The sequence below is a fragment of the Drosophila kikkawai genome, chromosome 2L, assembly GCF_030179895.1.
Source record: "Drosophila kikkawai strain 14028-0561.14 chromosome 2L, DkikHiC1v2, whole genome shotgun sequence".
Lineage (NCBI taxonomy): Eukaryota > Metazoa > Arthropoda > Insecta > Diptera > Drosophilidae > Drosophila > Drosophila kikkawai.
Window position 1 is genome coordinate 29,020,990 of NC_091728.1, and position 13,755 is coordinate 29,034,744.

Below are 13,755 nucleotides of genomic sequence, written 5' to 3' on the forward strand. Positions count from 1 at the left end.
AAATGCCTGGTATGGATCAGGAGTATTTCGATTCGATCTACCAAGAGGAGGAGCAACTCAATGTTCAGGAAGACGTCGAAAATGCAACTGAAATTCGGGACGAAATTGCACGAAGCTTGTTTAACCGTATTAATTAAATAAACTTAATTTTGTTATTAAATAAACTTAATTTTTATTGTCGCTTCAATGCGTTAAGGAACATATATTACTTTTATATCTCATTGACTGCATTATTTCTGGTTATAATGCTTTTTAATGGCTTCCAATTTCTCCCTTTCTATGTCTAAAATTGCAGCATTATGTTCTGCCATCATTTGGTTTTGGGAACGCATCGTCGCATTTAGCTCGTCCAGGGACTTCACGACGCGCTCCATTATTTTCATTTGGCTGGAGCAAGCCTCCTCCAAAGAAAATTGTTGCGTCTTCCGAATTTTTTTTGCCGGAGATTCTATTGCTGGACTGGAATCCACGGGACGCTTTTGCGAGCTTTCCTCAGTTGCCTCCGTTTTGATCGGCTGTTCCGGGGGTCCAAAAGACCTAGCACCTTCAATCCCATCTACCATCCGGAACAGGCCGCAGAGATCGGCAATTTTGGTTTCCATATCTGTTAGGGGCATTTGGTTAAATGGACCCCCACCTGTAGCAATGGACTCTTTTTTATTATGGGCCAGCTTCTTTTTGATGGAGGTCTTCCAGTCTGCCCAAGCCTTTAAGGTAATATTGTGAGTTTCAATGTGAACTTCTCAAATAAACTCAAAAGAATCCTACCTTTTTCCATCCACCAACATCTTTTACTGGTGGACCTGCAGCGTTTAAATCATTGGCCAGTTCCACCCATTTGGCATCTACCGCCACTCGGTCACCCTTCGTGTAGCCTCTGGCAATATCATCATTTTTTTCCATAAAAAGGATAAAAACCTCATCCTGTGCCTGATTTTTATGCTTCCTCCTAATAGAAATTGTTAATTAAATAAACTTTTGAGCGTTATTTTTACTTACATTGTTGAAATTTAAATTGCGTGTGCCAGTCAGCTGTTCTTAGGCAGTGCTGTGAAATTTTTTACAGGTGGTGTTGTAAAATGCAGCTCATAAAAGAGTTGCGGAGGTCAAGGAAAAAAAATACCCTTCACTTCACGCATAGTTTGTACAATAATGTTGGAGAAATTTTTAACAAAACTATTTTTTTTAAGCAAAAGTTAATAATAGTTCTTAAAATAAAAGACCAATTAGTACAACGATTGTTTAAAATAACATGAAACATATTCCATCGCATTTTTTTTGAACGCTGACAACCCTTAAATGGTCCCTCTCAAATACGAAACAGCGGCGGCGGATTTGCAATAATGGTGAAGGTTAGAATCGAACCGATTTTAAGGTGCACCCACAAAATAATTATTTATAAATTAGGTATGTTAGTATTAGCTAGTTCAATTATGCAAAAATGTTTCCAAAACATCAAGGAATAAAATACAATTAACATTTGTAATATACATAATCGCATTGTATTTTAAAATAATTAATTTCTGATTTTGCGGATTTGAATCCGTCGGCCAAATGGCACACGGAAAGTTTCCGTGCGTTTCGTCTGCAAATTAACAGAGACTTAACAGAGGGAAATACGAATCCGTAAGAATTTTTCGGAAGTGAACACTAGAACAGGTCAGGGAAATCCGAATCCGAATAAATTTTGCGGAAGTGGAAACTAGAACAGGCCTGAATATCTCGCTTACTCATATTTTAATTTTATTCGGGATGAATGGTGTTCGCTCCTTAGATATTGTTTAACTTTTTAATATTGATTGCGGGTGAATTATATAGCTGAAAATACTATTTTCTATTTCATCAATTTGCATTATTATCTCACGAAGATTATTCTTTAGATAATCAATTTTTGAAGAAATTTCATTCACTTTGCTCTCAACATGATTTATTCGGGGTTTTACTTTAAAAATTGACTGTTTCTGTGGTTGATTGGAAATTACAGTAGATATATTTGTTAATACTTTTCTTGTTTCATCATCAACATAATTCTTTGTTACTACATCATTTTCATGGATGGGAGGTAAACAATTTTTAAATCTTTTTCTCTGAAGATTTAAATTACCATCAGAGTCAGTGAGTAAGCTTTGAAATTTGATTACCCCCTTTTTAATCTCCCTTGAGTACTCTCTCTCAATTAAAAAACATCCAAACTTGTCGAGTGTCATTATTATTATAAATATAAAAGCTGAAGGAATGGTATATTTAACTTTCAACTAAATCAGTTTTCGGATCTCTTTCACGGTGTGCGAATGGGCTTTTTTTAAGCAAAGTTCCTTCTATTTCCACCTGTTGCGTACGAAGATTTGGTGGTGGTGGGTTTTTTGAGTTTATAAAACTATTAATATTTTCAATTTGATTAATTATGTTGTTCATCAAGATATCTATATGTTCTAATTGTGTAATCATTTTTATTGCTTTACTCTCCAACTCTGATACTCTTTTATTTCGATTCTCAAATGATTTGTCAATCGATTCCATTTGTAGTAATTTAACATCATCAATTTTCTTGTCTACATATAGTTTAATGACCAAGTCATTATCATTTATTGGTTGTGAAGAGTTTTTTATTCTTTTTCTCTGTACATTTATATGGCCATCAGTATCAAGATAAACACCCGTGAGACTTTCAAGCTCTCTTTTGAAAAGTGAGGAAAATTCTCTATCATTCGAAAAATGACCAAACTTGTCAATTGACATTTTAATATTAATGAAAAATTATAAAGTGCCTTCTATTTTATTAATATATTATTTTTGCTTCTCGCAGTTCTTCTATTATCGATAAAATCTCATTAGAATGTCCATTATGTCCAGCAGCTTTTGAACTCATTAAAAGCTGTAACCTGTCTACAAGTTCATTCACATCATTCCAATAAATATATCTAGGTTTCGTTCGTTGAAGCTTCATATATGCTGACCCAGTATATTTTCGAGTGGGTGAGACAGCTGATGTCATAAGAGGTCTAATAATTGATGAATATTTCTTCGAGCGATTTCCTTTTAATTGTCCGTCGGGTTCATAGTTTCTTTTGTGAGCACTTGTCTCAATTAAAATTTGTTTATATATTTTTAAATCATCTTTAGTATAGTCACGAGGTGCGTTATGAAAAATTAATGAGTATAGACCTTGTGTTAAGGTCCATGAGTTTCCACTCTCCAATTCCATTTTATTTTTTTGAATTTTAAGTGCACTATTACCTAACATCAATATATTATTTTCTTTTCGAGGTCCATAACTATTGTCTAGATGCTTTTCTTTCTTTAAATGACTAATGTTGAGATCGTATTCCACCCCTTTTTCTTTATTTACATTTTCTTGATCTTCTTGATCTTCTTCTTTTTCTTCATCTTCTTCTTCTTCTTCATTTGAATCAGAAGAAGAATCAGAATCAGAATATCTTTCAGAATCTTGTGAAAAAAATTCTTCTTCGCTTTCTTTTTCGCTCACATACTGTTTTCTCGCGACATGATGCTCCTCCTTCTTTACCAATGATTTTTTCTCAGATACATTACCATCATTGGAATTTTTAAATTTCTTATTCAGGCCTGCTCCGGTAATCGTAAAATTTTTTCGATTTCGTTTTGGGTGAAAACGAACCGTTTTCGTTTTTAGCTGCTCCGGTTTTCGGCAATTATCTGCTATCGGATGTTTCGTTTTCTCATCGTTTCTCACTGCTCAAGCAGCTAACTTGTGTTGTTGGTAACAAGTAAACAACGTAAAGTACTGCCTATTATATTTACAATTGCCCTTTATCTAAGCCAGAAAAAGGCAAAAAATGGTAGAATTAAGCAAATCCAGGCACCTAAGATGCTGCCACACTTTTCACAGTTTTAATTCCGGTGGTCTCAAATAATTATTTGGTTAATTTGGACCATTTAAGTAATCACATTAAATAGTATTAATTATAAACAACTATTTTGGCGGTCCTTTAAAGTTATTAATGTATTCATTTATATTTTATAAGTATTTTTAACTGGATGTTTCGTTCCACCAACAATATGGCAACCTTGGCGATAACTTTTTGCGGTGAACTTATCGACCTATCGCCAAACCGAGAAAACTGGTTGAACACGGCAAAAATTTTGTTGTCAAATCTGAGGTGGGGTCAGAAATAAATTTTTTATAAAATAACTACCTGCCAGAATGATCTTATGGTGTTGTGGAATAAACATCAATAGACCACTGAGTAAACTATTTTTTTCCTTTTGTAAATAAGATCTGATTTCATATATAAAAAGCCATTTACTTTTCATTCCGGCCAGAAAAAGGTGCCCGTTTTTCAAATCGAAAAAATCTTTCGATTTGGATTACCGGAGCACCAATTTCTCGTTTTCAAAAACGAAAACGAAAAAATCTTGCCGTTTTCGATTACCGGAGCAGGCCTGATTATCAGCAAGAATTGCATGTAAAGGCGCTGTAATTGGCTTAAAAGTTTCTTCTAAATTTGAAGCATTCTCATTTTTCATTTGTTTTAATTCATTGAACTTTCTTTTTAAAATATTTCTACTCTCTGTCAACTGTTTTAAGACTTGACGTTTCATTGCTCTAGTTTTCTCAGACACTCACTTGATACTGTGAGAAATGTAAATGTAATTAAATATTTATAACAAATTTATTTGTGTTTTTGAAGAAAATTTATTTTTATTATTGCAAATATATAGCTTAAAAGTATTAAAAAATGTATAAATTTTCATGATTTCACAACTTTATTTAATTCCAAGTACAAATTATTATCATCCTTTTTTAAAATATAAAAACGGTTATCCTTTATAATGTTGATTGTTGCATCATCTAAGATTGAGTAGCGCTCCGGTAAGTATAAAATATACTCCTCAAGTTCAAGAGCAAGGGAAGTTCCATAGCTAGTTTTTTTACGTTGAGCATTCATAATCGGGTAAAAGCAATTTGTTTTCATCTTGTTCTTGGTGAGTAGAGGTTTGGCCATCTTTCCATTGAAGTCCTTAATAACTTTCATTACCATTTCCGGGTTGGTCATATTTGCAAATGATTCTTGTTTTTTTTCTAATTGATGGAAAATAAATGGAAACAGATTGTTGTTATTATCTAGTTTAATAGTTGTTTAATTGTTGTTAATATGCAGTTAATTGCTGTTCTTACCTGTTTTTTTAGCAGTTAATTGTTGTTAATATACAGTTAATAGCTGTTCTTACCTGTTTTTTAGCAGTTAATCAACTGTTTTTCCAGGCTGTTTATAGATGTTGTTGTTGTTTGTAGTTTGCTGTCTGATTTTTAACTTTGACTGTGTGTTAAAATCATTTTCACACCGATTTTATAGTCGAGAGTAGAACAACCCTCGCAATTTTTGAAGACATTCTTTCATTTTAAATTCGGGAGCAGACCAATCAGAGAAGAGCATAGTTAAAAATAGGGTGGGTTTGAACGGTCTCAGAGAAAGTATTCTAAGATCTCACCCAACCATGAAGCAAATAGTTAAAAATAGGGTGGGTTTGAACGATCTCAGAGAAAGTATTCTAAGATCTCACCCAACCATGAGGCAAATAGTTAAAAATAGGGTGGGTTTGAAACGATCTCAGAGAAAACTAGAGAAGAGTGTAGACCAATCATGAGTTGATAGAGAGTAAAAATTGTAGAGACAGGTGTCCACAATTGTTTGTGTTAAAGGCTTGCTTTCTATCATAGTTATAGCTAATATTATTCCCCAAGTATTTCACAACTTCTTTTGGTGGTTGTAAATTTCCAAAACTATCAAAGTAGTGTATATTTTTTTTATTTTTATTATAAGCTACCCAATGTGTACCATTTGAAGAGGCATCGCCTAGGTTTATAATTCCTGATTCATGAATCCAAGGTGATTTCGGTAGTGAGTCTCTCATAAATACACCTCGAAAATGAGGAATATATTTTTGAGCAAAATCTAAAATTTCAAAATTTGAAAGTGCCTTCTTGGGTAGCTTACTGATTAGTTTTTTTGATTTCCTCTAAATGGGTTAAGATATAATCCATACCCTTTTCTATAAGGTTTCAGAAACATACCTTCACCCACACTAATACTTTCCATTTTTTTATTATGACGTTTACTCTCTTCTAGTTGTTTTTTACTCGTTGATGCATTATTGATGGCTTTAGCAATAGCTGCGCTGCCAAAAGCAACACTACCCAGTGCACTAAGTGCAGTCAAAATGGGGACGAGTGGTAAAAAACCACCAACTTTGGGTACATTAATTATGCGAGGAATTTTTATTTTTTTCTTATTGCGACCAATTGATTTACTCACTGCTTTGCGTGCAACCTTAATAGCACTCATGAGATCTAATGGTTTCTGTTTTTTCAATGCTTGCATTCCTGTTTGAATAACATTTGAGAATGTCTTACCCTTTCCTCCCCTTTTCCTACACTTCCTCTTCACTCCCTTCTTATTCTTTTTCATACCCATTCCGAATTTCTTTTTAGTTTTCATGATATTTGTGACTAAGTATGCAGCAGTTTTTTCACCCAAACTACTATCCCTTGAAGTAACACGATCCCACGCTTTATTTATTAAAGCTGCATCCGCCTTGTGACGGTCACTTAACTCCTTGTGTTGTGAATATGCAATATCATGAGTTCTACATGCCTCATCTAATTGATTTATTCCACGATCTCCGCGCTCCAATCTCTGTTTTAACTTTGTACCAGGTCCACAAAAATTATAACCAGGAATATGTGCTTCAAATGGAAGCGTGTTAATTATTTTGTTAATAATGCCACTACCTCGCTTCAAGTTTGAATTCTGACTGCGATAATTATAAAAACTTTTACCCATTTTATATAATGTTTAATCAATGAGCATTTCTCGGTGAATGAACTACATTATACATGTGAATATGCGTTTAATACGTCAAAAACAACAGATTTGTATTAGGGACATAGAGGGTGGTCATGACTCATTTAAAAATTCATCACCACGACATAGTCTACTATTACCTGATACTATCAGAGCTCTGATTGTTGGATCATCGAGCTGTGGGAAAACCAATATGCTAATTAATCTTTTGGAAAGTCCGAATGGTCTAAAATTTGAGAATTTATATATTTTCGCAAAAAGTTTGTATCAGCCAAAGTACCAGTATTTAGAGAAATTAATTAAACCGATAACGGGTATGGGGTATTACACATTCTCACAAAATGATGAAGTTTTACCACCTGAAAAGGCAAATAAAAACTCCATCATGATCTTTGATGATGTCGCATGTGAGAAACAGACTAACATCCGTTCATATTTCTGTATGGGACGCCATAAAAAAATTGACTCATTTTATTTATCTCAAACATATACACATATCCCAAAGCACCTTGTACGCGATAATGCTAACATGATTATAGTGTTTAAACAAGATGATCTTAATTTACGAAACATATTTCGCGATCATATACATGGTGATATGAACTATGATTTATTCATAAAAGTTTGTCGAAAATGTTGGGAAGATAAATATGGTTTCTTAATGATAAGTAAAGATAATGATATGGATAATGGGCGATATAGAAAAGGTTTTAATGAATACATAATTATTTGAGAATATAAGTTTACATGTGTAAGCTCTATTTTCACAGTTTATTATCAGATTTCAAAATGAGTAGATCATTCACCCTTACATTAAAAGGTAATGAACCCATTACGAACATAACTTATTTCCCACCCATTGAATTAAATAATGGTGAATTTGAGTGCGCACTAATTGATTTTCATATGTACAATTCTATTCCCAATGTTGATAAAAGTAATAATCTATTCCATATCGGAAATAGGATAATTGAAATCCCCATCGGATCTTATGAACTCGATGATATTCATGATTTTCTGAAAAATAAGCTTAGAGATTATGGTCTCGAGAAAACATTTCAGTTGGAAAGTAATAATAATACACTTCAAGTTCATATTTCAACCACCCAGGAAGCTATATATTTTAATAGAGAAAACTCGATTGGAAAATTGTTTGGTTTTAATAAAAGGGTGCTCAATCCTGATCAGAAAAAAACGTATATATCCGATCAACCAGTGAACATTTTAAAAATAAACACAATACGCTTAGTGTGTAATATTATCAGTGGATCATATATTGATGGCAGACAGGATCATGCATTGTATGAATTTGGGATTAATGTTCCACCGGGCTATAAAATGAATATCACACCTCACAATCTCATTTATTTACCAGTCAACACTAGAGAAATAAGTACTCTCTCTATACACATAACTGATCAGAACGGTGATTTGATAAATTTACGTGGCGAAAACTATACGATCCGTCTACATTTGAGATTGATACAATGATTATATATAATAAAAGAGCTGATACTTTTCACAACCAACGCACTTTCAATCGTAAAGTTATAGGAAGAGGTTCGAAGTCAAGTACGAATACGCTCACATTAAAAAATAAATTAATTTTAAAATCATTGGGTTTCAAATTACGAGTTTAAATACCAGTTATGGGTTTGAACGAGGTATTAGCAGTACGAGAAAATCCCCTTTCTGACGATAGTATATCGAAAAAGGAATACCACAGCTATTCACCATATCAACAATCATTTAAGTCGAATGATGAGATAAGAATAACCATTCAAAATCAAGATTTATATGTACTTCCTAGTGAGAGTTTTCTTAATTTTCAAGGAGTTATTAGCATCTTGGGGGAGGGTGATAGGTTGATAACCCAAAATGTAATTGGGAAATTGCGAAATAATTGTATGGCATACTTCTTGGATGAAATACGATATGAAATAAATGGTGTTGAGATAGATAGAACAAGATTTGCTGGCGTTACTTCCACATTAAAAAACTTTGTCTCTTTAAGTCATCTTGAGAGCAAGAGACTTTACAATTCTGGATGGAGTGAAGGAGTCAACTTTAACATTTCCCATCACTTCAACTTTTCTGTGCCCCTTAAAAATCTAATGGGATTTTGTGAAGATTTCAAAAAAATCATATTAAATTGTAAACATGAGCTGGTGCTATTAATAACTAAAAACATGAATGATGTATTTGAAGATAATGTATCAAATCAAAAGTTTCAAGTTGATATAACTAATATTATATGGAAAATTCCTCATGTAACACCAAGTGATTCATCAAAAATCAAAATGTATGATATTATAAAAAGTGGGGCAAATCTTCCAATTGCTTTCCGTAGTTGGGATACGTACATTAATCCGAAACTGAGTAATGGAACACATCATGTTTGGAATGTTAAACTGGCTGCTAACCGTGAACGTCCTCGATTTGCATTGATCGTATTTAAAGATAATTATCAATTTGTTACAAATAATTTGAGAAATTTGAAGATTTACCTAAACTCTGAAACATACCCGTACGACGATTTAAATATATATATATATATACTTTGATAAGGATCGATTCGCTCACCTATATGAAATGTATTCCAAATTTCAATCTAGCTACTATAATCGAAATGAACCCCACTGTTAGCGCCTGTGGAATACAAAACTAAAGCTCCTATTTTCGTGATAGATTTATCGTATCAAAATGAGACGGTAAAATCAGGACCGATTGATGTTAGGATTTCGACTGAACTTAGTCAACCGCCTAGTGAAACTGTTCAAGTATATTGCGTACTGATACATGATCGTTTAGTTGAATATAACCCGTTGAATGGTCTAGTTCAGCGAATTGTTTAATAATCAACCATGAGGAGGGATACTGCTGCAATTGATATTCAAGGATTTATTGGGAATAACAATAAATTTATTCTAAAAGAAATTGGAGTGGTGTTTAAAAAAGATTCAAAACTAAATTCACATTTTATAATACACTCCCCATATGATTTCACTGAATTGGATAAAACGAGAAAAACAGTTGCTTGGTTAACAAAACAACATCATAAAATTTATTGGAACGATGGCATAAGCTTTTTCAAAGAAGCACAAACGTATCTAAGAGAAATAATAAGGAATAAGGAAATTATTTGTAAAGGTCATGAAAAAATACTTTTCCTCAAAAAATTTCTAAAAACACGAGATTTAATGAATGTTGAAGAAATCGGATGTCCTGCTTTAAAAACAATAGATGGAAACCAGTTTCCATTTTGCTCACTACATCTGCAGGAGGGTGTCTGTGCACTCAACAATGCTTACAAAATTTTAAATTTTTATGTACCCGAAAGTTCTAGTAACTAGATTTCTTCATTCACAGTTTGAGAGTTGAGAGAAGAAGAAGTTTACGAAATGAATAAATCTAATAGCATTCGTAATATTAATTCTTCCTCTTTGATAAATAACATTAATTTATTTATCAATGATTTTCGAAATGTGATTACCAAAGAGGATTTACAATTACTGTTGGAGTCAAGGAACATGTTCATGAACGCTGGAGTAAAGGAGTTTAAAAAAACAACATATGGAGAACATATTAATTTATGTACATTTTCTTATGATAATATAGAAACCTGTGCATGCTTTCATTATGTAAATCAGCAACATAGAGTCAAACAACTAATTTCATCATATAACGAAATTAAAAAATAAAGAAAAAAGAAAACTGAACATCTCTCCCCCTTCTTTGAATACAATTTTATTTTCATGGGTATGGTATAGCAACAGGTTTCACATTTTTGTTTTCATGAAAGGTGTATAAATGTAATGTGGCATTTAGATGTACCTTCAGTTTAAAATAAACACTCAAACTATTTTCATCGGAGGAGAACACAAACTCAAAATGATCTCGGAGAAAATTGAAGAATTTTTAAAAGAGTATGGAAACGAAATCTTTAAGGAACACGTTACGAAATTGAAGACATTTCAAACTTATTTCAAAGACGTGGAAGCCACTCCGGTAGTTCGTTCCAAGTATGGGGAACACCTATCATACTGCGCCTGGGCCTATGACGATTGCAAAGTTGGACCTGACACCTGTAGATGCATGCATGTTGAGAAGAGAGAACAAGATGCCTTAAAATTAATGGATCGATATATTAATTTATTTAAAAGACTTAATAAAAACTAAATTTTGATGAAAATAAACTCTGACTTTTATTTCACATGTATTTTTTTCTCCATTTAAAAGGGTAGGGTGGGTGACACCTTCAAATTATACAACAAAATATATCATTACATGTTTAGCCAAGTTAATTGAATCTACTTTCCACCAATTAAAACATACAAGCAGGCCTAGGTAGACACGAGCCACACACACGATCTTACAAATTCATAGATCAACAGGTAAGCAACAACCCTCGCTTTTCATACCTAGAAATTTCTTGACACAAGCTACACACAAGCATGAGAACATTTCCCATCCACCACCACCACACGAGTCGGCCAGGTACAAACCGTTCAGGCACAAGCCACACGATCTCACAAATTCATAGATCAACAGGTAAGCAACAACCCTCACTGTTCATACATAGAAATTTCATGGCACAAGCATGAGAACTCACCCCATCTACCACCACACGATCTCACAAATTCTCACGCATGACAACAGAAATAAAACCGTTACAAGGTATTACACGTTTAGTCAAGTTAAATAACTGGGGTGACTTACACACCTGCTATCCTAATTGAATCACATTAACACAAGCCGGATACGCACAATAACTAACCCTAATAAATTCTTACGCATTATGCCTCATCCCTCCCTCCTTCACAAATTCTCACAAATGCCTTATGTCTCATCCCTCCCTCCTTCACAAAATCCCACAAATTCCCATGCTTGAACACACACACCTTATCCCTTTAACCCCTCCCAATCAGTTTCTCACGCTTAAGGGGGTCTTCTCATTGGGCAACTTTTTTTTTTCGATTTTTTTTTTTTTTACATTTATTTATAGCTTGGGATGGTGTGTATATGTCCCCAAAAGGATTTTTAGAAATTCGAAATACTTTAGAAGATACAGCCTTTTTTGTGAAGCAAGTTCTTCGCAAAATGAGCTTTTTTCAAACTTCAAATGCGTTTATCTCGAAACCACGTTTTTCGAACTGGCGGCCATGATATCTCCAGTTCAACTGAACCGATTTTCATGAAACAAAGTGGAGTCGACGCAGAATTGTCACCATTCTCGGGTGACGGAACAGATTTTTTTTAAAATGTTTTTTTTCTATTTTTTTTTATACTAAACTACAAAAAAAAAGCCCGAAATCGAAATTTTTTTTTGAATGGCCGCCATTTTGTTTCAAAAAATTTAAAAAAAAATCTGTTCCGTCACCCGAAAATGACATCAATTCTGATTATAACCCCGTTTTTATTTTTCATTTCGGACGCTCTGGAGACCCTGAATCGTGGCCGCCAGGACGACACCTTTTTTTTCGACCACCAAGTTTGAAGTCTCATTACTCTTTGAACAACCCTCGTATCGAGGCAAGAACAACTTTTTTAGTTACTTTGAACATTTTTGAATACAATAAATAAAAAAAGTTTTCAATTATTCTTTGCGTTTTCAAATAAGAATTTTTTTAAAATGGGTCCAAAAAATGGCTTTTGAATGAGAAGACCCCCTTAACAACACACAAAACTGCACATGATCATGCATGCATAAAATAATGAGGGGGAGGATCTTACCCTAAACCCCTTCCCCCTAATAATTAATTGATTTTTTATGCTAATTAGGACACCTGCGCCCCCCTCGCGCGCAGTCATGCGTGACTAATGACCCTCCGCACCCCTCGTGCGCAGTCATGCGTGACTAATGACCCCCCCACCCCCTACCAAACTGGCCAAGGACCCGCAATACTCTTCTACTCCTCTATACCCTCCCTACCTTTGGAAATGTGTGGAGCATGGTTTACATTCCCCCTAAAATAATGAAATTAACGCATTACTCTTGATATTTCAACGGCATTATATACTAGGACAGTTCTTATTTATTTACAAAATCATATCGTCTTATTCATATCAATATATATATCAAACAAAAATAACTAAAGTCTCCATATCGATCGAATCTCAATCTTAAATCATAATTTTTAAACTAATAAGCTCTCCTCAAACGCGAAAGTCTCTTAATATCTACATTGGATTACGAATTAGGGTTTATTTCTCTATATTTAATCACTAACAACAATCAATATCGATCATTTTATTTAGAAATACGAATCAAACGATCCCTCTCGAAATATACTGGAAAAATTTGAATGATCGCGTGGTCGCTAAAACTTTTGCCAAGGCGCAAGTCGAGCGAGCTTTAACGGGACCTTTCCAGGCAAAGAATGCGACAACTGAGGTGCGAAAGGGACCACTAGATTGCGTAGCGTCTCTTTCTGAAAGTTTGTACGAGCTTTTTATTAACCCCAGTATGCCGAACAGTGGTTTTGTTTGTGTTCGAACAGAATTTAATAATTTGTATTAATGTTAACTTCTGTTCTCTTTCGGGTACACTGGCCACTACAGACTCTGGACTCGAAGTGACTGAGACGGTCACAGATCAAAGTAAATTTGTTTGGAATTGAAGGAGCCATTTTGGATATTTTTGTTTTTTACAAAAATGTAATGTAAATATATATTAAAATTTATGGGTCGAAGTTTGATTGGGAATTTAGGAACCAATCGGACTCGTAATAATTATTTTTTCTATAATAATTGTCTTTGTGGAAAATTGTATTTTCTCCTTTGGAATTTAAAACGGAAATATGCAATTTAATTTAATAATTCCGGTCAGCAGCGAATAATATACGGTCACACTAGTGCGGATACGGAAGCGCACTTGGATTTCTAACTTAATTCGTTAGTTGGAATTTTA

The 13,755-nt window shown here is 33.8% G+C and overlaps 1 protein-coding gene across 1 annotated transcript; it reads right to left on the bottom strand.

Moving 5' to 3' along the window:
- Positions 1-230: 230 nt before the first annotated feature.
- LOC121502800 (uncharacterized) lies at positions 231-3,405 on the bottom strand. Its single transcript, XM_041776534.2, has 3 exons — positions 3,350-3,405; positions 769-949; positions 231-707 (listed from the first exon to the last, which is right to left on the bottom strand). Exons 1-3 carry the CDS (start codon positions 3,403-3,405, stop codon positions 231-233), a joined length of 714 nt encoding a protein of 237 aa, XP_041632468.2.
- Positions 3,406-13,755: the final 10,350 nt, after the last annotated feature.

Bases quoted from the DNA above. Each gene is read 5' to 3' on its own strand.
- LOC121502800 (XM_041776534.2), bottom strand. From the start codon at position 3,405: ATGAAGAAGAAGAAGAAGATGAAGAAAAAGAAGAAGATCAAGAAGATC. The intron at 950-3,349 runs GTAAATAAAGAA...AATTTCTATTAG, and splicing joins ATCAAGAAGATCAAGAAAAT to GAGGAAGCATAAAAATCAGG. The intron at 708-768 runs GTAGGATTCTTT...ATTACCTTAAAG, and splicing joins ATGTTGGTGGATGGAAAAAG to GCTTGGGCAGACTGGAAGAC.